This window comes from Typha latifolia, chromosome 7, assembly GCF_019914945.1.
Source record: "Typha latifolia isolate L0001 chromosome 7, TyphaL0001v2, whole genome shotgun sequence".
Lineage (NCBI taxonomy): Eukaryota > Viridiplantae > Streptophyta > Magnoliopsida > Poales > Typhaceae > Typha > Typha latifolia.
This window is the reverse complement of record NC_133092.1, coordinates 1,388,642-1,412,498: the sequence shown is the minus strand read 5'-3', so window position 1 is coordinate 1,412,498 and position 23,857 is coordinate 1,388,642. Positions and strand designations below refer to the sequence as shown.

Sequence of the window (23,857 nt, the reverse complement as noted above, 5' to 3'; positions counted from 1 at the left end):
CTGAGAGCCGTTGGAGTCTCCATCTCCATCTCCATCTTTGTCAACAAATGCATGAATACCGTTTTGTAATGCTAATAATGGCTCCAAAATAATGGAGTACCACCACAAGCTGTCATCTATTCAACACTCACGAGGCTGTAACTCACTGTTTCACGCATCCGAGATTTCCGGTGAGATTTATTACATTCTACAAGATGTTTCTTACAAAATAAATGGATTCTCCAAGATTTTATCTATAACTATGTTTATCTAAGTAGTAAATATGTCTTAACTAACCTCCTTTACTTTTAAACCGCCGGCATTTTATGCGAGGAAAACAATATTTTATACCCTTTTTTTGTTTATTATTGTTTACATTCTTCCTTCTTTTTTGACATATTTTATTTAACATGATTCAAATAATTAAAATATCTGAGCACTAGCCCATTAATACGGTATTATTTTGACTTTACAATAGATATCTAATGCCAAATATACATATACAAATATATATATATATATATATATATATATATATATATATGTATATGGTATTTAACATTCTAAAAATAATAATATTCTTACTTTTAAGCTACACTGTTATGTAAAGTGTTTTTGGAGATAAATAAAAAAATATAGGCTTAAATGGAGTATTATGAAAATATAAGGTGTAAACAATAATAAATCTACAAGGACAATTATATGTATATTATTAAAAAAAAAGAATGTAATAATGTCTCAATTAAACGGACGCTGTTGGGATTTGAACCAAGATACACCTATATGTTATGAATTAGTTTAATTATCTAAATACTATCCTATTGAATTTTTTATATGTTGCACTATTGCTCCTCTATATTATGACTGCCACTCTAAGTTATCTTTAATTGATTGCAAACAACCACCATCTTCAAGCTTCTCCGCAAGGCATAACAAGCCATTGATCCTTGATCATTATTAGCATCTTCATACATTACTCATATTGTTCCTCTTTCCATCTCATTTCTCTCTTTCCATCTCATTATTCCAACTTACTTTATTTTGCATCTTCCAAATTACCCCATGTTTTGATCTAGCTTTTTAGCCTTTAGCCTGGCTTTTTTTTCCTTGGAGACTTTATATAGAATAGCCAGCTCAAACTTGCCAACTATGAGCTATATAAATGATTAACATGGACCATATACAGGGCCAACTTAATTTACTGTACTTAGAAGAATCCAATGAAGCCAGGGATGCGAGGTGAGGGACCCTAAAATCCCATACTTCAAGAATCCTTAATTTTTAAAAAAAATTCAAGAATTTCGTGGGCTCAACTTGTTTATGTGAGAAAGAAGAAACCAATCTTCAAGAGAAGAATTGTTAAGAGTTTAAGAAGGCTAAATTACTGATAAAAAAGATTCACAGATTAATTTCTCATCAATAGCATGTTGTCCCGCTCTAACTTTTCCCCTTTCTTTGGGAAGACGTTTGAGACTGACTCTTGACATCAAATCAGGATGGGTACAAAATTAGTTATACTTTATGAAATAATTTTAACTTTATGGGGGGATATAACTAATCTCTAAGTATTCTCAATTAGCCAACAAACTTCCATGTGGAACCACGTGGGATGGGCCCCTAAATGATCGAGTGTGGTGCCTCATGGCATCTTTCACAATTCATGAACACGTATATATATATAAAAGAACAATCTTAGTACTTGTCAACAACTTGACATATAAATCTCTCTCAGTTTATTTCTTCCACTTCTGAACTGACATATAAACACAGCCAGATGCCTGTGACCAATGTCGGCAATCACATAATTACACAAGTAATTAAAAATAGCACGAATTATAACAAAAGAAAACATTATTGGTACTTAAAGTACCCGTAGACCTTGGTTCCCAAGATCTAATATCTCCATTTAATCTCTATTACCATTAGTTCACCTTCCTGCAGTTTAATCTAATTTCGCCGTTACTTCCAGTTAACGGGCTGACATTACCCATCTTAATCATAGCCATCACGAAATCATTGGAGAAGGCCGCGGGACTGGTGCTGTACGTCCGCACCAACGCATCCTGCGACCCCCCGTTGAATAATTCCTGGTCGGAGTGGAGCAGTCCACGTTGAGATATTAGATTCTGGTAGTAGACGTTGTCGAATCTGGTCGGGCTCTGGATGTCGAGCGGCGCGAGGTTGCCGTCGCCGCCGGACTGCGGACACGTCTGCTTGCGGAGGGCGGCGAAGGTGGAGTTGATGTTCCTGTCGTTGTAGATGTGGCCGCGGAACGTCGTGCACCGCGCCAGCCCGATGGTGTGGGCCCCCGAGAGCGCCGTCATGTCGCGCGCCGTCAGCTGCTTCGCCCCGAACATGGAGATCAAGGTCGACAGGCTCGACCCGGGCCCGGGGAGGTTGCTGTTCGCCGCGCTCTGGCTCGCCGTTCGCGCGTCGCGGCGGCCCAATTGCACGGCCCACGTCGGTCCTCCCAGCTACAAGGATAACGAGCACCAATCAGCAAGCATGCATATGAAGTTCTTCGTGAATAGTAAGTTGGATACGGACCAAGTTTACGCCATCGCGCGCGGCGAGCGCGAGGATATCTGCGCACGAGACGGTTGCTCTGCAAGCCGCCTCGACTTGGGTTTTGATGGCGTCGATCACTTCGAAACCCCGCACCGAGTTCATATTCGGCCCCGCATTCTTCTCTCCCGTGAAATTAGCAGTGTCGTCCAATAAAATCGAACCATCACATCCCTGTCACGAAAATAAATACATAGATATATGTTAACAAGATCTGTTCAGATAAAGAGTAGCGCCATATATAGCAAAGGAATAGGAACTAATTATAACTTTATTACGTTAACGAAGCAGTCGTGGAAGAATAGGCGAAGAATAGAAGCACCCATCCTTGCCTCCCTAGCCACAGCTTGAGCCATGACCGAACGCACTATGCTTTGCAAATTTGGGCATCTTGTTGCATAGAAATTTGGGTTTAGTTGGCCATTGACAGAGAAAGCTAGCAGAGATAAGAGACAAATGGTGAGGAAGCGATTGGAGGAGGAGGAGGAGGAGGAGAAACCCATAGCTTTGAATTGGGATGGCTGGGATGTCCTGCATTGGCCTCGTATTTATAGTAGTCTTTTTGAGCACATGATGTATTCATGTACGTGGAGCTAACGCAGCTTATCTCTCTTTGACTAATATAATGGTCCTTCTATCGTAAATATATAGACTGATGGGGATTGAAGTAAGTATACAAAGACTCCCCATACTCTTTTATCTACTTGTTGATTGCTGGATTATTAGCGATGTTGACTACCTAACACATAGTAGTGAGAGGGAATGGAAGGAAGCTTCACGTGTCTCGTTGTTTATATATAAATATACATATATACCAATACGTGTTCTAAGATGATCACATCTTTTGTCTCTTGGTTATTCGAAATGGCCACCCACTTATGCTTGTAAGTTGTGACTACAAAATTTCTACCTGCTTTGGAATCAATTAGGCAGAATATTCTACTAAACCCAACATGTCCCGATGAGGTTTGTGCAGTGGCTGCTGAGAGATTCGTTGCAATACGCATCAAACAAGTTATGGAATTCTTAAATTGTAATCTCGTTAAGTGAGACAAACTCATAGTACATACCATTTGTTTAGATCTGGCTGGTTATGGTGGGTAGATTAATTTCTTTATTCATATAATTCATGAACAGTAATGAGGCCTTCGAGGTAATGCTAGCACTATCAAGGCCATGTGGGGTGTTTGGATAAGAAAATGGATTTTTATGGAGCTAAACCTCTTTCTTATGTTCTTTTGCTATTCTTTTTTTCTTCAGTTTTGAAGCATAAAGTAGGTATGTCCCCCAACTCTAGAAAGAAGCCTTGAGGTGTGCTATAGCCTATAGGAAGAGAATATTTTACAAGATGCATTATTTATTTTGAATTTAAATTAAACTATTTCTATCATTTTCAATTTAAATTATAACTTTTATAGGGATAATTATGTCTTTCCACGTCTTCGTTAACGATTGATTGACTAAGGGCCTTAACTTGTTGTAGCCCATATGGGTAAATTATAATTTAACCTATATTTAAATAATTCTTTATGCCTATGAAAATATCTAAAATATATCACTTTGGATCTCTTTATCTATTTATCTTTCATTGTCTTGTAACAGCATTTTTGGAAATCCTTCCGAGTAAAATATCTCTATCTGATGAAAGTTACACAGATAAGGTGATCTTTTGGCTCACTAGGCAGTCTCTCTATCGAGCTGATAATTGATATATATGTTTCTTTTCATTCCTTTTATCTTTCTCTGTCTCAAAATAAATGGGTCTTTGGTGGTTAGAACTAGCCTATTCCATTAGGGAATTCTAATAGGCCCAACCACCTCTGTTCACCACCAATTAGCCGATCTTATCATCATCATCATCGAGTTATAGCTTTCCCTATTGCAAATTGATAGATACTTGCCACCAACTCCAGGAGATCGAGGCTTTTATGTAGTTGTAGATGATGGAAAGTGTTGAGAGACAAATGTTTCTTGCTTTCTAATTCTTCTGGGATTATGTCATGGCATATAATTTGCATGTGCTGCTTCTCAATTCATGCAAAGTTTGAACAATGAAGCGAGCCATTGGAGGGGAAGAAAGAAGCATAGGAAGTAAACTCCTTTCGTTGTCATGCTGTGTCCACCAACAGTTTTCTATGAAAGTAAAATGAAATATATAGTTAATTGTTAAATTTAAACCAAGGGTGTCATGGGCCAGTCCAGGTTATTCGGCCCATTGGCTGTGTGGGCTTGGTTCACCTATATGGCTCTAGTTGGATTAAGCTTAATTAAGATTATAGTAGATTTAGATGCTAAGGATTTGGTGGATTACATACACACGGGTACCGGACAGTATGACTACAAATTAAAGCTCTGGGGATATGTCACAACCACTTAAAAACTTTATGCTTTTTGATTAATCTAATGTTGCTTTAACTCGGATCTTGTAAGCATCTTGTCCCTTTTCTTGAAAACAAACTACAACCTATCATAGTTGCAAGATTTTGGGATAGTTTATGTCGGGTTTCACACTAATGGGCTGGCCCAAGCCAATGAAATGAGTTATTCTATGTCTTCTAGTGTTCTACCCGTGGATGGAACACCAAAGTGATCGAGAGATGCTCATCCTTGTCAACAACAAAGTGATTGCATAATAGACTTAGAAATCGCTCTCAATTTATTCTCTTCATCGCTTTCTGAATAATATCACAACCAGAACACGACAATACTTCATCATAGCGCGAAACTGAAAGCAAGATAAAACATAATGTATCCAATCTAATCACCATCCAAGTTGTTGCTTCCTATGTTGAAAGTGGATGTATGCTTCGTTAAAACTTCCCACCACTTCCAGGAGAGATTTGTATCATGTGGCCTTAGATGATAGAAATGTTGTGCTAAATGCTCAAAGGGCGAGGGAAGCGGAATTAAAATTTTCACCCTAAATGTTGCTGACAAAATCAAATAAATCTGGAGAAAAACTCTAATATGATGCTATTAGTGATAGCAATAAATAACTTCATATCACATATTAGTCGTCATATGTAAATAATCTTAAGAATAGAAGTAACAGAGACAATATAAAAAAGGTGAGACAAGATTTACGTGGTTTGACAATATACTTATTAAAAATAAATAAGAAAGAGATGATTAGTTGTAATAATCTCACACATTATATTGTCTGAATCATTACCTATAAATAAAGTTTCTCTGCTTAATTACAATAATTTTACAGCTGTACAAAATATCTAAATGTGAAACATATTAACATGGAATGTTCATTATTTAGCTGTCACTGATTCTTCATATCTTCTTGCTTTTTCTGTAATATCATTATTGCTTAATTCCTTTGGGACAATATTGGGTAATATGTTAATACCAAAAGAGCTTGGATTGAGAGGATTATGAGAATCATGCTCAATATGGTTAACACCTATATCCACGGGCAAAATATTTTTCCTTCACTATACAAATCTTCAATTATAATGAGTTTTCCAACTCTAATCTCCTTCATCACAATGGTAGCTAGTTCTCTTTATTTTATCTCTCGCATTCGAAAGCCCTAAAAACTCACTTTAGAATTTATAGGGCTAGATTTAAGTTGGAAAATCTTGCGAGGCATTAGAACTCCCGCGGGGCCGGTTCGAATGCCCCTAAAATTCTGATGCGGAACGTAGACCGGTGTTCGAGCACATTTGCTTTTCGAATATTGTGTTTGAATGCCTATAGAAATGTTTGTTTTCGGGATATTGTGTTCGAACACCTGTGGGTCATTCGAACACCTGTAGGTTATTTGAACGCTTGCAAAAATATTTGCTCTCGTGATATTACGTTCAAATGAGCTATAGGGGCGTTCGAACGCATTGACACAATAAGAGTGAAAAATACTGAAAAACTAAATTTAAACTAAATTTCAACCAAAAAAAATAGTAAGTCAGATGAAGCTTTCTTCCTTTGTAGAATTGTAGCTCTACTAGATTTGTATCATGGGAAAATGATAATAAAATGTGTTGGTTCTCAATTCAATTCAACATTTGAACCATGAAGCCGTTTGTGATGCTAACATTTTTCACTAGGAAAACGTGAGCAAACTGGCAACCAAGAAGGTAGTAAAAGATGTCAAAACTAGCGTGATTGCCATTTTCTTTATGGCTCAAACTCAATAATTAATAAATCAATAACCATTTTTGCTTCCCGCTGATAACATTGCAAATTGGGCGCCATTTAAGTCCCACCACTAGCATTCATTACAGAGCACCACTTTAAACCACCTGCATTATCTTTCCATGAGTTTGAGAGGAAAGCTACAAATTTATAATAGATTTTGGAAACTTTTAAAACGTGGCGTTAGTCGTGCATGAAGTGATACGTTGTTGCTTGGCTACGGACTCAGGGTTTAATTTGGATTAAATTAGAGCAATGATTCAGTAGTGTTTACGAGACTCAGCATCACACTATTTCAGAGCTTAGACTGAACAGCTTATTATTTTAAGTTAGATGACCATATTTGTGGCTCCGTTATTATATTTTGTTCATCTTATATTTAGACCACCGACTCTAAGAATAATCTAAAATAAAAGTTATTACGGTCCTTCTCATAAAGATGCCCTTAGGTTCACCGTTAGATAGGATTGGGTCAAAAGTACACAGAAGATTTATGAGATGCGGTCCAACGGCTCAGTTATTTTATCTCGATATCCTTATCAAACGTCAACAACTCCAGGGTGCCACGTGCCACACCTCAACAAAACATTAAGGGTAATAAATTGATATTTATATGACAAAAATTACTTCCTAATTCAATTTTTTTTCTCGTCATATATTTATATCAAAACTATTTTATTTTACATCTTAAAATAATAAAGAAAAAAAATATAAAACTCATGCACTATTTGAGAAGGGGTGTAAACTAGCTGAGCTTAAAGGCATTTATGAGTTTATTATTTAGAGCATAGAAAAACGTTTTCGTATATAAATTTTATTTAAAAGAAATATAGGGTGGGTTTGGAATTTTAGGAGTGTATTATAATAATATCAAAAATATACGCTGAATGGACATATTAACAAAAAGACTAAAAGTGTCAAAAGTGTAATTTTATTGAATGACTGTGTAAGTGGTAATTTGTTATTAATTCCTTTTAATTATCTAGGAGAAGCATTAATGTTAAAGGAGTGGTATTTTGGGAATTCGACGGGGTGGAGAAATAGAATAGAGAGAGAGAGAGAGATTATGGCGTCGTTGCCTCATCAACCGGCGGCGTTGATGGCGATGGCGGTAGATCCGGTGAGGTTTGAGATGGGTGCAGAGAAGGTAATTTTATGCCCTCCTTCCCCCTTTGCCGGTCGATCTTTCCGGCTTTTCCGGTAACCTAGGGTTTCCAAATTATTACTTGTGTCCTTCCTTTTGGTTTCTTTGTTTTATTTTCGCTGTTTGCCTAATTTCCTCTAATTTTCTATTACTCTTGAAACATCTTACCATATACGATGCTTATTCATCTTGCAATTTGTTTTTCAAGAATAATATATTGATGTTTTCATTGCAAACGATAGCGAGAAGCATCTGCTTTGGAGGGGAATGATCCGGTCACTGGTAATATTATCTCCACCACAATTGGAGGAAAGAATGGTGAACCCAAAAGAGTGAGTTTTTCTGAAATTACTGCATGGATTGGTATGAGTTTTAATGAGTTTCTGCTAACTTGGGCAGTGGCTTAAAATTTCTAGACCATTACCTACATGGCGGAGCGAGTTGTGGGAACTGGATCTTTTGGAATCGTTTTCCAGGTATACATGGATCGTTAATTTGTGCCTCTTTCGACAGTGATTAATCCTGAGTAGAAATAGTTTTTATATTTGCTTACTTGTATGTAGGCCAAATGCTTGGAAACAGGGGAGACTGTTGCCATAAAGAAGGTATTGCAGGACAAGCGATACAAAAACCGGGAGCTTCAATTGATGCGTACAATGGATCATCCCAATGTGATCTCTTTGAAGCACTGCTTCTTCTCTACGACAAATAAAGATGAGCTTTTCCTTAATTTGGTGATGGAGTATGTTCCTGAGACTGTTTACCGCGTCATGAAGCATTACAGCAATGTGAACCAACGGATGCCACTTATTTACGTGAAACTTTACATGTATCAGGTGTGCTCAGTTTGTCATCCAAATGTCACACGAAAGAAATGGATATTTGGATGAGGGTTCTGATGCTCATCTTTCTGACCACAGATTTTTATGGGGCTAGCTTATATTCATGCAGTCCTTGGCGTTTCTCACAGAGATGTGAAGCCACAAAATCTTTTGGTAAGTTTGTAGTTAGTGTTGTAGTGTTATGATGGATACATTTGGCAGATATGTTCTGATGTTCCCTGTCTGTGATTTATGGCATCATACAGGTTGATCCTCTCACTCACCAAGTGAAGCTTTGTGATTTTGGAAGTGCAAAAGTTCTGGTATGTTGCTTTGTTCAAATTTCCATGTACTTATCATCTTACCGGGATTTGCTTTATATTCTGTTTTGTACTTTTCTGTGTCAGGTCAAGGGTGAACCAAATATATCATATATATGTTCTCGCTATTATCGTGCTCCGGAGCTCATATTTGGTGCCACCGAGTATACCACGTCAATTGATATATGGTCAGCAGGATGTGTTCTTGCTGAATTACTTCTTGGTCAGGTTTGTTCTTTTTCTTCCTTTGGTTATTAGGATACCTATCCATTAATTCTTGGTCGACATTGTTTTGCATTTATGCTCATACTTATATTTCTTCCTTATTCACATGTCATCAGCCACTGTTTCCTGGAGAAAGTGCCGTTGGCCAGCTTGTTGAGATAATCAAGGTACATCATAATATCATTTATTATTTGCCTTTATTTTTTCTTTAAATTTTCAAGGAAAGTCATTTTTATATATGTTGCTCTCACAGGTTCTTGGCACTCCAACACGTGAAGAAATTCGGTGTATGAATCCCAATTATACAGAGTTTAGGTTTCCTCAGATCAAAGCTCATCCATGGCACAAGGTAGGCATCTAATACAATTCCTTTGTCTTATTTCTTCCTTTGTTCAAAGTCTAGCCTTCAAGAATGTGTGCTATGGCTTACTCATTGAGTTATCTGTTTTAGGGAAAGCCATTTTCCTCATATCTTACATGCTACCAGTTTGTAAATAATAGTTTTGTTGACACTGTCTATGGAGTTTGATGGATATAACCTTACGATTTAACAAATGATTTTTTTTGGTTCAGATCTTTCACAAGCGAATGCCTCCAGAAGCTATAGATCTTGCATCACGTCTTCTTCAGTATTCACCAAGTCTTCGCTGCACTGCTGTGAGTTTTCTTTTCTTTGTTTTGCTGTGCATAACGTATCGGTTGCATTAAATAGTGATTTTGAGAACAGAAAGATACAAGTATCTTCACTTCATTGTTTTACCATTTTTTCTCCTATATATGAGATTATTTGACAATGAATACTTTTGTATACTTATAAATTTTTTCCTCACCTGCCAAAATTTTCTGATTGGTGACTTGTATATTTCTATTCTTCTTGCACATTCATTTAGATATCTCTCAATCAGCTTGTTGTTAGCCAATGAGTCAGGGCAACGTTTGCTGTTGTGGGTGTAATGCCCTTTTATTGCTGTCTAAGCTCAGCCATCCTCTTGGCTCATTGGTCTATTCTGCTGGGTGATGAGAAGAGCACGATGTTAGGCTTCTAAGTTTGTGTATAGTAGATTATACAGACAATTGCAGTGTTTAAAAAGTGATGCTCAAGTAATAAAATATCAACATTCTGGGATTGGAGTGCTGCTTTTCTTATGCATTTACATTTTCTTTATTACAGCTCGAAGCATGCGCGCATCCCTTCTTTGATGAGCTGCGAGAACCCAATGCACGGTTGCCAAATTGTCGTCCATTTCCTCCTCTTTTCAACTTTAAGCAAGAAGTAAGTTTAGAAACTGTTGTAATATTTCGTTGCATTTCATTAGCTGTTATTCGATTGTTGGTAGAGTTTCCTGAGAACAATATTAATGACTGTACTAATGATTTGCTGATCTTACTAAAGAACAGAAAAAGGAAAAGCATAGAAGTGTGACTTTCAATTCATAGTGTTAAAAGATATCTTGCTGTAGTTCCGCTTATCATGACTTCTATTGGTTTGCAGTTGGCAAATGCTTCACCTGAGCTTATTAACAAGCTGTTACCAGAACATGTGAGGCGACAAAGTGGCTTCAATTTCCCGCACCCTACTGGGATATAGACTGAGTTACTAGTTTTAGCTTCTCTCTCTTTTTTTTTTTGTTTTTTTTTTTTGATGAAGCACAACCTGCGGCAGGACAGATATGATCTTAAACTTCTATCATTAGAATTTTCTGCTTCATGGAAGCTGAACCAGTCCTGATGCATTGGAAGGTGCCTAATTCTGCACTGCCAATATGACTACCATGTATATTGTCTAACCACGGAGAGATGCTGATGCCTTGCGATCAGTTGGAATTGGAAGTATTGCTTGGGCAAAATGGGGGTGGTTCTGTAAAGACTGATGCAGCTGTAGTATCAACCCTTAACATCTTAACCATGCTTCTTACCTTTTTGACATATTAATATTACTTCTTGCCTTGATAGTGCAATTATGTCATCATTCTAACCTATTGGAAATTGTGGTTCCTTATATTTGTATATTTGATCATTGTCCTCTTTTCTTCTGTTGTCGATTCATCTCACTAGATGGTGAGTTGGTATAGCCTTTTGATTTAATTTAGGGACTTAACATTTGCTTCTGTTTACATGTGCGTTCAAACGTTGATTTTTGAATATATGAAACATCTCTCTTACGACATCAATAGAGAACATTATGTGATCATTTTATTTGTAATATTTTTTCTTTCCACTAAAATAAAGGTGAAATAGTTCTTATAAAGCCTAAAATGATTATATGATATTTATTTTATTTTTTAATGAAAAAATCTAACATATAACTAATGTAATGAGGAAATTAAAAACTTTTTCATAGATAAAGAGGGTCAATGAGAAAAATAAATGCTGGCGTTTAGGTTAAAAAAGTGAGCAATAGTTTAGATGTATATATATATATATATATATATATATATATATATATATATGTTCATGGCCTCTTCACTTCCAAAATAATAGAATGCCATGAAACTATTCCCACCTCTTACCACCACCACAATTACGAGAGCTGCCATCTCACTACCCCAAACCCATCTCTACATTATCTCCTCTCTCACTACATCCACGAGGCATCTCCTCCCGCCAAACTCTCACCTTGGACCACGAGACTATCTCCAACTGCTCGACTCCTGCATCAACTACAAGCACCGAACGCTAGCCTCACAAATCCATTCCAGGATTCTAATCTCTGGGCTCGTGAACGATTCCTTCCTCTCAACCAAGCTCATTACTTTGTACTCTCTATGCGGCGATCTAAAGACGGCGATTACCATCTTCTATAAAGCCGCAGATTGCAACGTGTTCCTGCTCAATTCTATGATCAGGGGTTATTCCTGTAATGGGTCGTACCAAGAAGCCATAGACTTGTTTCACCGGAAGAGAAAAGAAGGGATTCGACCCGATTCTTACACCTTCTCATGTGTACTCAAGGCGTGTGCTTCTCTTTCGGACATTCGCCAAGGCAGGGAGCTGCATGAATTGGCAAGGGGGAGCGGATTCCATTCAGATGTTTTTGTTTGTAACTCTTTGATTCATATGTACGCGAAATGTGGGAGCTTGGAAGATACTATTGAGATATTCGACAAAATGCCCCAAAGAGACATTGTTTCGTGGAACTCAGTCATTTCAGCATTTGCTACTAACGGATTGGATTTTGAGGCTTATGAAGAAGTAAGGACGATGTTTGAATCTGGATTGAAGCCAGATCAAGTAACGATCATAGGTATTATAATGTTGTGTTCCGTTGCTATGGTTGTCAGGGAAGTGCATGGCTATGTTTTGAGAATGGGGTTTGATCAGGACTCCATGGTTCTAAATTCACTCATTTCTGCGTATGGAAAATGTGGCAGAGTTGTTGAAGCTTGTAGAACATTCAATGGCTCGACTGGAAAGGATCGAGTTACATGGAATGCCATTATCTCTGCCTATGCTCAGAATGGGTTATTTGAAGAGAGCATACAACTTCTTAGAGACATGAAACTCTCTTGTTTGGATGTTGATGTGGTTACTTACAGCGGGATAATATCTTCCTTATCTCAGAATGGTCTATCCAGTGAAGCACTGGCAGTCTTTAAGGAGTTGGTAAGCACAGGCTTGAAGCCCGATGTTATTGCTATTGCTAGTATTCTTCCAGCAATTTCTAGTTTTCCTTGCTTTGGTTATTGCAAAGAAATCCATGCCTACTGTTGCAGGCATAATTTAGAGCCAGATAGAAGGATTAGAAATGCTCTGGTATCGGTTTATAGCAAGTATGGTGCAATCCAAAGTGCAGAGCAAGTTTTTGGTGTGATCGGAGATAGGGATGTCATTTCATGGAGTTCGATGATCGTAGGCTATGCGCAGAACCAATATTTCACTGAAGCACTTGACACCTTCAGACAAATGACAAGAGCCAAGATTGAACCAAATCCAATTACAATTACAAGTGTTCTTTCAGCTTGTGCAGGTGTATCTGGACTTAAACTAGGAAGGGAAGTCCATTTGTGGGCAATTAAGAACAAATACGAGGATCAATCCTTTGTAGGAAGTGCACTACTTGACATGTACGCGAAATGTGGAAGGATAGAGGAGTCTAGAAGAGTGTTTGATCTAATGGAGGACAAGAACTTGGTCACTTACAATGCGATGATCGGAGCTTATGCTGTCCATGGCCAAGGAGAGAATGCACTTGAAGTCTTTCGGATGTTAGAAGATCCTGACCAGGTCAGTTTCATCGCAGCGCTGTCAGCTTGCAGCCATGGAGGTCTAGTTGAGGAAGGCATCAGAATCTTCAATACCATGAAGAACTCCAAAGCTAGTCCTAGAGATAGTCACTACTCATGTATGGTGGATTTATTGGCACGAGCAGGAAGATTAAATCAAGCTCTCGACTTAATTGTTACAATGCCAATGAAACCAAGCATAGAAATCTGGGGAGTGTTACTTGGAGCATGCAAAGTACACAAAAATTTGGAAATCGGGATATACACAGGCGCCCAAATAATCGAGTCAGCAAGCGATAATTCCGGATATTATGTACTGATTTCGAATATGTTAGCAGATTTTGGGAGGTGGGAAGATGTGGAGGTGATAAGAAAGTTGATGAAGGAGAAGGGAGTGAAGAAAGGCATTGGCCATAGTTGGATAGAGTTGGATCATGGAGTCTATTCTTTTGTTTCCGAAGGAAGAACACAGCATCCAGAGTGGGAGGTCTTGTTTAATGTTTTGAGTATCTTAAATGAACACATGAGAGAAGTGAAACTTTAATTTAGGCAATCCAAGCTTGAGCTCTCTCATTTCTTTCCTTAAAACGTAGAACTAACTACTAGAAATAAAAGGAACGCATTTATTGGAAGCAACAACACCTAACAACCAAAGGACTAAATAGTACATCGAATTTCAGTTGATCTAACCATTTCAGTTGGTCCTTATCATCTCTTTACCCCTGGCTGACGTGCTTGTGCACTTAGCTCCCCTCGTACTCTTTTCCATGTTTTCTCTCCCTCCATGGGTATACTCTTGCTATTGTTCCTTTCTTGAATTTTCAGTTTTCTTCTCTTCTGAAATGGGAAATTAAGCCTATGTCAGTCAATGCTAACTACAATTCTTTTTTTTTTCATCCTACATTGTTATCATACCAAGGAATGTCTTTGTGATGTAGGTTGTACTGTGAAATCTGTGGAGCAAATGCAAAAAATATAATTGGTAAGAAGGACTACAATTTCATGCAAGAATGGCAGGACAGGAGCACGTTGGGGAACAATAGCAACTGAAGCAGACTAACTAGTGACAATTGCTGGAGGGATCAACCATTCTCTTATTTCTTGATTCCCTGCTTCGTGATTTAGGGGGGGAGAGAGAGAGAGAGAGGAATCTCTCAAATGACCCAAGTATAGCAGCAAGATGTTTTATCCCCCGTAGGAAAAAAAGACCAAGTCAATATAGAAAGCGATTATTTCTATGCATATCAAATGCGTATGTTTGATTTCAGTGTAACTGGATGCTAATTGGATGATACCAGGCTTACAGCATTATTATACTTCGTGTTGTATTAATCACTTAGAGTATACATTCATGGTTCATCTCGTATTCCAATTCTTTTCACATCTATGCTAAGAAAGATCTCAAAACAAGTGAATACAGCAATAACATATTGTTAGACATGTTTTTGCTGAAAAATATTGAAGGAAAATTTATATGAGAAATTGGAGAAAAAAGGACACTAAGATTGAAGATTACACCAACGAGGTTTTCTACTATGATAATAGAATCTAACCTTAGCGTCGCGGCCGAGACGATCTCTTCTTCTCTTGTCATCGTAAATCCCTAAGACGAATTAGTATAGACAGCCTGCTTAGGCAAATTCTCTTTCTCGCTTCAGGTTCTGCAACTTGATCTCCCTCATAGAACTTCTTGCATGGAGGGAGAGAGAAATGTGGGAGATCAGAAGCAGAGAGTAGCCGAGGGTTTCTTTTTAGCTTCCTCCTGTAAAGGCGGGAGAAGGAGACGAGACCTTAATTCTCGTGAGAACATTCGTAATGTAAAATGACGAAAGTGCCACTACCTTTTACCAAAATACATTGCCAAAAACGTATTCCGTTGCCGGGACTTGAACCCGGGTCTTTCGGGTGAGAGCCGAATATCCTAACCAACTAGACTACAACGGATTGTTGATAGGTTTCCAATTTCAATGATTAAGGACTGTATGCAACTGCTCTGCCTATATTCCGTTTTACACTTCTACTAGTCATTGCTGGATAATTTCCCGGGAAATTTTGAACGCCTGCTCGTTCCTCTCTTACTCAAATGGCGGCAGCATTGCTCCTTTCTTCTTTATCTAATCTCCATTACTCCTTTCCTTCTCCTTCCAACGATCAGTGGAAGCGGAAGAAACTAAACCGCCCTCGTATTCCATTCTCTTCGAAATCCCAACTTGCAATTTTGCATCCAGATCCTCGAACAACCATTAAGAAAGCATCCCTTGCAATCCATGAGAAGCAGCACATTGATCTTAATGCCGAAATCCGAAGGTTTTGCCAATTGGGTGATCTAAGAGAGGCCATGAGAATAGTCACCCACCTTGATTCAAAGAGTCCCAACATTGACTCCGAGACTTATTGCTCGGTTCTACAGCTCTGCGGCAAGGTCAGGTCTTTGGATGATGGAAGGAAAGTCCATTGCATGATATCCTCTTCAGATGTTGAAATAGACACCGTTTTGGGATCGAAATTGGTGTTTATGTATGTTAAATGCGGTGACGTGAGAGAAGGGAGAAGAGTTTTCGATCAGATTGCACCAAAGGGTGAACCCTTCGCTTGGAATCTATTATTGAATGCGTATGTTAGGGCTGGTGATTTTGAAGGCAGCATGTTGCTTTTCAAGGAGATGCAGGGTTCAAGCACAAAGCCTGATTCGCACACCTTTTCTTGTATCTTGAAGTGCCTTTCCATTTTACGTAGTGTTAGGGGAGGTGAAACAATTCATGGGTATTTAACTAAGCTTGGTTTTGAAGCTCATAATGCAGTTGGGAATGCGCTCATCTCTTTCTACTCGAAGTGCAAAAAAAATGATATTGCAATCAACTTGTTCGACGAAATGCCTCATAAGGATATCATATCTTGGAATTCAATAATTAGTGGTTTTGCTTCAAATGGATTTCCTAATAAGGCAGTGGAATTGCTTATAACTATGTGGCATAGTGGGGTTGACATAGATTTAGCAACAGTGGTGTGTGCTCTACCTGCTTGCACTGAAATGGGTTATCTTTCAGTTGGCAGAGCAATTCATGGATATTCAGCAAAATCTGGATTCACTAGAGAGGTAACTCTCAATAATTCTCTGATTGATATGTATTCAAAATGTCTAAATTTGGATAATGCAATTCAAATTTTTGAGAAGATGGGTCAGAAAAGTGTCGTGTCATGGACTGCAATGATTGCTGCTTACACTCGAGCTGGACGGTTTGATGAAGCAATTGCATTATTTGAAGAAATGGAATCAGACGGTATCAAACCAGATCTATTTGCTGTAACAAGTGTTCTTCATGCTTGTGCATGCCGAGGGTCACTTGACAAAGGCAAGGTTGTTCATGATTATGTGGTGAGGAATTTTATGGAAAAGAGCCTGTATGTTGCCAATGCACTTATGGACATGTACGCAAAATGTGGAGATATGGAAGAAGCCAGGTCACTTTTTGATCACACAGTCAACAAGGATATCATCTCATGGAATACAATGATAGGAGGTTATTCGAGGAATTGTCTTCCTAATGAGGCACTAAGTTTGTTCAGCGAAATGCAATTCCACCTTAGACCTAATTCAGTGACCATGGCCTGCATCCTTCCTGCTGTTGCGAGCCTTTCAACTCTTGAGCGAGGCAGAGAGATTCATGGTCACATACTAAGAACAGGTTGCTTTGCGGATGGTCATGTGGCAAATGCTCTTGTAGACATGTATATTAAATGTGGTGCACTGCTGCTCGCTTGTGTGATCTTTGATAGAATGATCACGAAGGACCTCATCTCATGGACTGTGATGATTGCTGGATATGGCATGCATGGTCATGGCAAAAGTGCTATTGCTACCTTCAAGGAAATGAGAGGTAAGGGCATTGAGCCAGATGAAGTTTCTTTCATTGCCATATTATATGCTTGCAGTCATTCAGGTTTAATAGATGAGGGATGGAGATTTTTCAATATCATGAGAAATGAATTCAAAATTGAGCCAAAGTTGGAGCACTATGCCTGCATGGTTGACCTACTTAGTCGTGCTGGGCGTTTAACTAAAGCATATAAGTTTATAGAGTCAATGCCAATTGAACCAGATTCCACTGTTTGGGGTGCATTGCTTTGTGGCTGTAGAATCCATAGGGATGTAAAACTTGCAGAAAGAGTTGCTGAGCGAGTTTTCGAATTGGAGCCAGAGAATACTGGGTACTATATACTTCTTGCAAATATATATGCTGAAGCAGAAAAGTGGGAGGCTGTGAAGAAACTCAGGGAGAGGATTGGTGGCCGTGGATTGAGGAAGAACCCAGGATGCAGTTGGATAGAGATTAAGAGTAAAGTCTATATCTTTTTTACAGGGGACAAATCACATCCGAGTTCAAAGAAGATAGAAGAGTTCCTTGGAGTGGTTCGACAAAAGATGAATTATGCAGCGTATGTTCCAAAGACAAGGTATGCTTTGATGAATGCAGATGACACAGTGAAAGAAGAGGCTCTCTGTGGACATAGTGAGAAGCTTGCAATCGCTTTTGGCATCTTGAACTCCCCTAAAGGAAAACCAATTCGAGTTGCAAAGAATCTAAGAGTCTGTGGCGACTGCCATGAGGTTGCCAAGTTCATATCCAAGATGGTGAGTAGAGAAATCATATTAAGAGATTCCAACCGCTTTCATCATTTTGAAGAAGGGAGGTGCTCCTGCAGAGGTTATTGGTAAAAACAATAGCAACAAACTGATCCTTATCATGCTAGATTACTAGCAAATTGTTGGTATTTATACAGAGAAGAACTTACAAAGAGCGGTCAATATCAAGCTACCATTCCACGAAATATAACTTATTATTGGCAGTCTGATGTAATTAAGAGTTCTTCAATAAGAATTCCATTTCAAGTTCATGTTCCAATTAGTGTTGTACATCATCATGTATCAGTGGTAGGGGGTCAATGTCGTGTAAACAATTTTCCATCAATTAGTGTAACGAAATGTAAATCTTAGTTTCGCTGAGCTTGCATCGAGACATCCTTTCCTTGCAATTATTTATCTCCAGAGTTGACGTGGATTGTATCTTATTGTTATGTAAGTATTTTTTGAACCTTAGAAGACCACAATTTAAAGAAGCAAGACCAACAACAGAACCACTGATAACGTGATTGTCTCAAAGCCGTGCATAATAAATGGAAGCAATAATACTTTGCAGAGAGAAAACATACCGACTTATTAGAAAAGGAATGCTCAAAATGTCACCAGTGGCCACTAGCCTTAATAGTTACATGAATGAAGCTCCCAAAACGTTGCAGGGAAACAATATGACAGTCAAGTTAGCATCTTTAAAGTTTCTACGGCAGACTCTTCACTGAATAAGTTCTATAAGAAAAAGAAATGGCGTACATTTACGAGAAATGAACATTCCTACCAAAGGGGAATATATAACGAGCCAGAACCGTAAGAGTACAACCACCATTTACAATACAAGATGGACACGAAACCAGGCATTGCTCTTCTTTTGTCGTCCATAGGTTATAGATATACATATCGAAGAACCGGAATACAGCCACTTTTGATGAGAAGCCTGCCGCCTACATCAAAATCTTTTAGCAAAGCTGAAACACTTGTAGCTCTATGCTCCAATAACTCATCAGCATGACGATATTTCAATTAGAAGCACTGTTGTTTATTTTTGCTTCCAGTCCTTCAGTCTATTAAACACTATAAACTTTTAGTACCTTGGACGTATCACACACAATTAGATTTTCTGAATCACTTGGGGAAGTACATAGCCAATTGACCTGCCAACATGGGGGATAAGTGTTTATTATAGATATTCAAAATTTACAGGTAGCATAAAGGCAAATCACCTTCTTGATACATAGTAAGATGATGATGAGGAAGTACTATGACACCCAGAAACAAAAAGATCTTGATTGCTAAAAAGTGGCTGAAAAACAAATAAACCTAAAAGGTAACTGAATACGACTAAAAGGCAGATAAGTTGCAAGAACCATGAAATAGCCTACAAACATAACCAATACCCATGAACATCAGCTGCTGGTTGGCTGTCACATAATCTCATGTCAGTGAGAGAATTGTGGAATAACAACACTACTAGCAATAAGGCAAGGAAAAACTAATAAAAGAGGACGTAATAATGAGCATGCTCTCATGGACATATTCTGGCTATCACAAACAAATTTCAAGACGATAATTGTGTCAAAAGTTGACAAACTAGCAAAGTATTCCCATCAGATAGTCAAGAAATCAGAATTCAAACCAATGAAATGTAGATATGACCTTCTGTTCATGTCAATGCAAACATACACAAAAATAAAAATAATTGTGTCGAAAATGTAGAAACTGTAAAGCATTGCCTATTATATAGTCAAGAACACAACTTTGTCACAATAAAGTGTAGATATCACCTTTTTATTCACATCAATATTCAGTGCTAAAACGTCATTGCAGCTTGTTTCTACAGAAGAAAAACGATTGGACCAGTCCCATAGCTTCACCGATGCATCATTTCCACCCGAAATGAGAAACTTGCCTCTCTCGCCAAATGTTGAAAATGACCTGTTTAACCAACAAATGTTAGACATCTCAGAGGACTATTCGGAAACACTACATGAAAATTACTTACACACAGGAGGCAGCAGCAGTATGGCCTGCCAAACTGTAATCTAGATGCATCATCTTCCATTCACTTTGACCAGACATACGACTGTTTGCAGCTCGGACATCATTCTTTTTGGATCTTAACTGAGAACCTGTTGGCTGATGGCTACTCTTTGGTTTCATTGGGGCCAACAGAGATTCTAAATCAATTACATCAACAACACCATCTCCTCTTGCAACAGCACAAACTTTGTAAGAACCCCCCAACATATCCACTTCAGGAACTGCTGTTGAGTGTACAAAGGCAGGATTAAAACACTGTCCTACATTACCGGAGGATGCATTATTGGCAATTTCAGGTATTCCTGAAAAAAGAGAAAAGAGCAATAAATATGATAACATGCAGATCTGAAACCAAAGAAAATAGTCGAATCTGTACTCTGCTTCAAAAAAGAACAGAAAATATAAATGAAACTGAGCAGCCAAAACGAAGTTGAAGCCAAAACGAAGGTAGTAGCTTCCAATTGAATTGACTTGTGAGGTCATGAAATGGAGAAGCAAAGAGTAATCAGTTGTACGCATACCGTAATCAATTACACAAAGTTGCCGCCCTTTTGAAAAATCCCACATAATAAGTTTTGAGTCGAGACCGCCAGTAATAGCTGCCAAATACACCTAAATGATATCAATGGTAAGGTAAAACAAAACCATCATGTATTTTAATGGTTTAAGATGAAGAGAGCCTATCACAATCATTTCTACAACTACTTTTTAGAATTGTAAATAACATCACCAACTGAAAAAAAAAATCATCAAAATTATATGTTTCTAGTTATGAACATCTCTGCTGTTCTGAAATGAAGGAATATTACACCAAGAGTACAATTGCAATTCTGTAGTTTAACTACGAAATAAAGAAGCAAAGGCACATGGAGAAATTCCATCCAAAAAAATACTACTTTGTCATGCATTCTCGAATAGCTTAATTGATGATAAAATGAAAAATACAGCTTGTTGATATATTTGAGTTACTTAGCTTTTCAGGGAGCTACCTGTCCAAGGTTTCCAGGGAATGAACTGCACAGCGCTGCAGATCTGTAGAAAAGATCAGCTAAGGTCCATGAAAATTAGCACAAGTGCAGCAGAGAAATAGATTTCTCAGTATAGTCAAAATTTAACCAGAAAACCATAATGCATACAAATGATGAAAGAATCATAATTAATTATAAAATTCCCTAGTCAGGATATTGTCATAATAATGACAATACATGAGTAGTCTAAAGCAAAAGTAAAATTGACTATATTGGATGTCTGTAAAAAGTTCTAGGTAGCGTGCTGGATGAGGTTACAGTTGTATGGGCTGCTCTTAATGATTTGTAGAGGCTTTTCTGGTGTGTCTTGACAATCTGCAACAGGAAGAAAACATAATCCTTAGATAGCTGAATAGATATAAAAAACGCAAATCAAAGCCTGTTTAGGTAACTTCTCAGAACCAAACAGATACTATCATTAAACTCAAGCAAACACTTTATATTTGATATGGATTACTTCGACAAAATGATATGCCACCACCATAAGTACCTTGACATCACCACTATCATCTGCAGCAGCAAGAAAACCTAACCTTGAGCTGAAAGCTATCTGCATAAACATACAAGCAATCAAACCATTAGACGAGTACAAAACCTATTATGTTGTTACTTTAATATTAGACAATCTTCCATTTATATATGTGCTTTAGCCTAAAGTGCAGTATGCAGTAGGTGAGAACAGCAAGAATGGAATGTTTCCAAAAGGAAACTTCAAATATCCGATTGCAAACCAAAAGAAATGTTTTACGAAGAATGACTTAAAACAGTGGCACAGATACCTGATTTATTTCATCCTTGTTATAGTTATAGGTCTCCAATGGCTTCCCTGGGCCCTACAAGAGAAATTCTTTTTGTATAAAATAGTCCTACACAACTTATGGTACATGAGGAAATAGATAAATAACAGTGCAATTCATACCATATGTACATCAAAACATGAAATTTCAGCTCCAGAGGAAACATATACAAACTCTTCATTTCCTGACAAGAAAAGGACAGTTTTTCAGATATTCATTTAAGTAGTTTTTTGTAAATAAATTCATCAAGCATAGACACAATAATATGAAAGCTGTGACACCAAACAATTTCAATCCTAACCTAAGCTTGAAAAGTCAAAAGTACCATTTATATAATCTACTAGTCAATAGCGAGGGTTTCTGGGTGGATATTCTTCACACATTTTAGAATTTCTCAACCTAAAATTTATAGAAGCCTACCTGGATACTTTCTTACCTTAGTCATGAAACAACAAGAATATAAAAAACAGCATATGTCACATTAGGTTACTTTAGAAATATTTTTAGAAGAGATCCATGACTAACATTTGGTAGTGCTTGATAAAGAGCGACCGAGAAGTAGAAGATACAAGAAAACATAATTCTATTATCTTGCAACAACTTATGGCATTACAACCCATCCATATAATCTTGAAATATAAATTTCCAGATACAATAGTCATATTATTGATGAACAGTGATCAATTCTTCGAAATCCCAACTAACCTCCTTTGAAACATAGAGAAGAAACAGGTTCCTTCCCCACCTCGATGGTAAAAATGATATCTTTGCAGCGCAAATCGAACCAGCAAATGCAACCATCCTATATCACCAACAGGACAGGTTGTGTCATCAAAAGGAAACTTCTTTGGCAATTTGACAAAAAAATCTACATATTTTCCCCTGCGTAAAGAGTAGAGGGGAAGGAGAGAACTAGGGATTGCCTCGCCGGAAGAAGCGATGATCCCTGGGCGGGAGCGCGAGGCTATGCAGCAGGTGACTGCAGCCTTGTGACCTTTTAGTCGCCTTGGCTTCATCCTTCTCCTCTCGCAATCGAGTGACCTCCCGCCCCCGTTTTCTTGTGCCAGATTAGTGTTTGCGGATTTGTCGCAACGATGTAGTTTCGTTGCTCGAAGTGGAACCTGGGCCTATATCAGAGGCTCAGAGCCCCTGTCCAAGCCCAAATCAAACAAGGATTCTGACACCAAATCACAGGTTACCATACCTAACTGTAAAAATTTCAGACATCCTGCACCGCAGACGATCTGGTACAAAAGTGCTCAGTTAAACTGAGAGCAGACGCACACCAAGCATAGGAAGAGATCCAAATCCTGACGAGATGCCCTCCGCCGATAAGGAGGAAGAGGAAAACCAGACTGCGGCGAAGACCACCGTGTTAGTCGCCTTGTCTGAGTTCGCCATGAGCATCTTCAAAGCCCTCACCTTCAAACCCCCTAGACCCAAATCCCCACCTTCTCCAACTCTACCTCCCCTTGAAGAAGTCCCCCCGAAATCAACACCTTCGGAGCCCGTGGTGGTGGAAGAGGAACCGAGACCCAGTCGTACTATAGAGATTGTGAAGGGAGATACGCTTTGGGGTCTCTCTAGAGAACATGGGGTGAGCTCTGTTGCATTCCTTACCCGTCTTCCTTCCTGTTTCAAATCCGATCTTTGTCGGAATCTGATGATGGATTGCTGTGGTTTTCTCTTAGTAGGTGTCGATAGATTCGCTCAAAGAGGCGAACGGGATAACCGGGGACACCATATATGCCGGGAGGAAGCTAATCATCCCGTGAACTGTTAGTTTGTAATCGTGCATCAACAAATTGGTGGTGGTGGGTCTTTTTTGGTTGATGGTTTGATTGTTTTGATTCTGAAATGACCGTAGATGTAATCCATTAACACTCATTCTTCGAATTAATGAGTTTGATCTTAAATTAAGAATTAGCCGGTTTTCTAT

At 38.3% G+C, this 23,857-nt stretch overlaps 4 protein-coding genes, 1 long non-coding RNA gene and 1 other non-coding gene across 6 annotated transcripts; 3 read left to right on the top strand and 3 right to left on the bottom strand.

Annotated features, from left to right (window-relative positions):
* Nucleotides 1–1,675: 1,675 nt before the first annotated feature.
* On the bottom strand, nt 1,676–3,264 carry LOC140791969 (peroxidase P7-like). The gene is made up of 3 exons (XM_073142705.1): nt 2,823–3,264; nt 2,527–2,718; nt 1,676–2,453 (listed from the first exon to the last, which is right to left on the bottom strand). Exons 1-3 carry the CDS (start codon nt 3,045–3,047, stop codon nt 1,902–1,904), a joined length of 969 nt encoding a protein of 322 aa, XP_072998806.1. The 5' UTR covers nt 3,048–3,264; the 3' UTR covers nt 1,676–1,901.
* Nucleotides 3,265–7,698: 4,434 nt separating this feature from the next.
* LOC140791968 (shaggy-related protein kinase eta-like) lies at nt 7,699–11,230 on the top strand. Its single transcript, XM_073142704.1, has 12 exons — nt 7,699–7,834; nt 8,074–8,163; nt 8,248–8,307; nt 8,395–8,667; nt 8,752–8,826; nt 8,919–8,975; nt 9,060–9,200; nt 9,314–9,364; nt 9,451–9,546; nt 9,771–9,854; nt 10,369–10,470; nt 10,690–11,230. Exons 1-12 carry the CDS (start codon nt 7,754–7,756, stop codon nt 10,783–10,785), a joined length of 1,206 nt encoding a protein of 401 aa, XP_072998805.1. The 5' UTR covers nt 7,699–7,753; the 3' UTR covers nt 10,786–11,230.
* A 457-nt stretch (nt 11,231–11,687) lies between these two features.
* LOC140792126 (pentatricopeptide repeat-containing protein DOT4, chloroplastic) lies at nt 11,688–18,419 on the top strand. The gene is made up of 2 exons (XM_073142965.1): nt 11,688–13,952; nt 15,480–18,419. Exons 1-2 carry the CDS (start codon nt 12,036–12,038, stop codon nt 18,135–18,137), a joined length of 4,575 nt encoding a protein of 1,524 aa, XP_072999066.1. The 5' UTR covers nt 11,688–12,035; the 3' UTR covers nt 18,138–18,419.
* On the bottom strand, nt 15,292–15,364 carry TRNAE-CUC (transfer RNA glutamic acid (anticodon CUC)). The gene has a single exon. It is a non-coding gene; the product is annotated as a tRNA-Glu (tRNA).
* A 192-nt stretch (nt 18,420–18,611) lies between the features above and the next one.
* Nucleotides 18,612–23,618, bottom strand: LOC140791921 (uncharacterized). Its single transcript, XM_073142649.1, has 11 exons — nt 22,842–23,618; nt 22,624–22,720; nt 22,041–22,102; nt 21,901–21,954; nt 21,612–21,671; nt 21,380–21,436; nt 21,083–21,125; nt 20,615–20,692; nt 20,056–20,395; nt 19,838–19,988; nt 18,612–19,207 (listed from the first exon to the last, which is right to left on the bottom strand). The coding sequence occupies exons 1-11, from the start codon at nt 22,932–22,934 to the stop codon at nt 19,121–19,123; spliced, it is 1,122 nt and encodes a 373-aa protein (XP_072998750.1). The 5' UTR covers nt 22,935–23,618; the 3' UTR covers nt 18,612–19,120.
* Nucleotides 23,376–23,841, top strand: LOC140791924 (uncharacterized). The gene is made up of 2 exons (XR_012109656.1): nt 23,376–23,515; nt 23,613–23,841. It is a non-coding gene; the product is annotated as an uncharacterized lncRNA (long non-coding RNA).
* Nucleotides 23,842–23,857: the final 16 nt, after the last annotated feature.

What these genes read in the sequence shown, in the direction of transcription:
- LOC140791921 (XM_073142649.1), bottom strand. Translation starts at nt 22,934, where the DNA reads ATGAAGCCAAGGCGACTAAAAGGTCACAAGGCTGCAGTCACCTGCTGC. An exon ending in TAAGAGCAGCCCATACAACT is followed by an intron (nt 21,126 to 21,379) that starts GTAACCTCATCC and finishes TCTTTTCTACAG; the next exon opens with ATCTGCAGCGCTGTGCAGTT. An exon ending in ATATTGATGTGAATAAAAAG is followed by an intron (nt 19,208 to 19,837) that starts GTGATATCTACA and finishes CCATGTTGGCAG; the next exon opens with GTCAATTGGCTATGTACTTC.
- LOC140791968 (XM_073142704.1), top strand. Translation starts at nt 7,754, where the DNA reads ATGGCGTCGTTGCCTCATCAACCGGCGGCGTTGATGGCGATGGCGGTA. An exon ending in AGAATGGTGAACCCAAAAGA is followed by an intron (nt 8,164 to 8,247) that starts GTGAGTTTTTCT and finishes TAAAATTTCTAG; the next exon opens with ACCATTACCTACATGGCGGA. An exon ending in CAAGTCTTCGCTGCACTGCT is followed by an intron (nt 9,855 to 10,368) that starts GTGAGTTTTCTT and finishes TCTTTATTACAG; the next exon opens with CTCGAAGCATGCGCGCATCC.
- LOC140792126 (XM_073142965.1), top strand. Translation starts at nt 12,036, where the DNA reads ATGATCAGGGGTTATTCCTGTAATGGGTCGTACCAAGAAGCCATAGAC. An exon ending in TAAATGAACACATGAGAGAA is followed by an intron (nt 13,953 to 15,479) that starts GTGAAACTTTAA and finishes AAATTTTGAACG; the next exon opens with CCTGCTCGTTCCTCTCTTAC.
- LOC140791969 (XM_073142705.1), bottom strand. Translation starts at nt 3,047, where the DNA reads ATGGGTTTCTCCTCCTCCTCCTCCTCCTCCAATCGCTTCCTCACCATT. An exon ending in TCCACGACTGCTTCGTTAAC is followed by an intron (nt 2,719 to 2,822) that starts GTAATAAAGTTA and finishes TTTTCGTGACAG; the next exon opens with GGATGTGATGGTTCGATTTT. An exon ending in CGCGCGATGGCGTAAACTTG is followed by an intron (nt 2,454 to 2,526) that starts GTCCGTATCCAA and finishes TTATCCTTGTAG; the next exon opens with CTGGGAGGACCGACGTGGGC.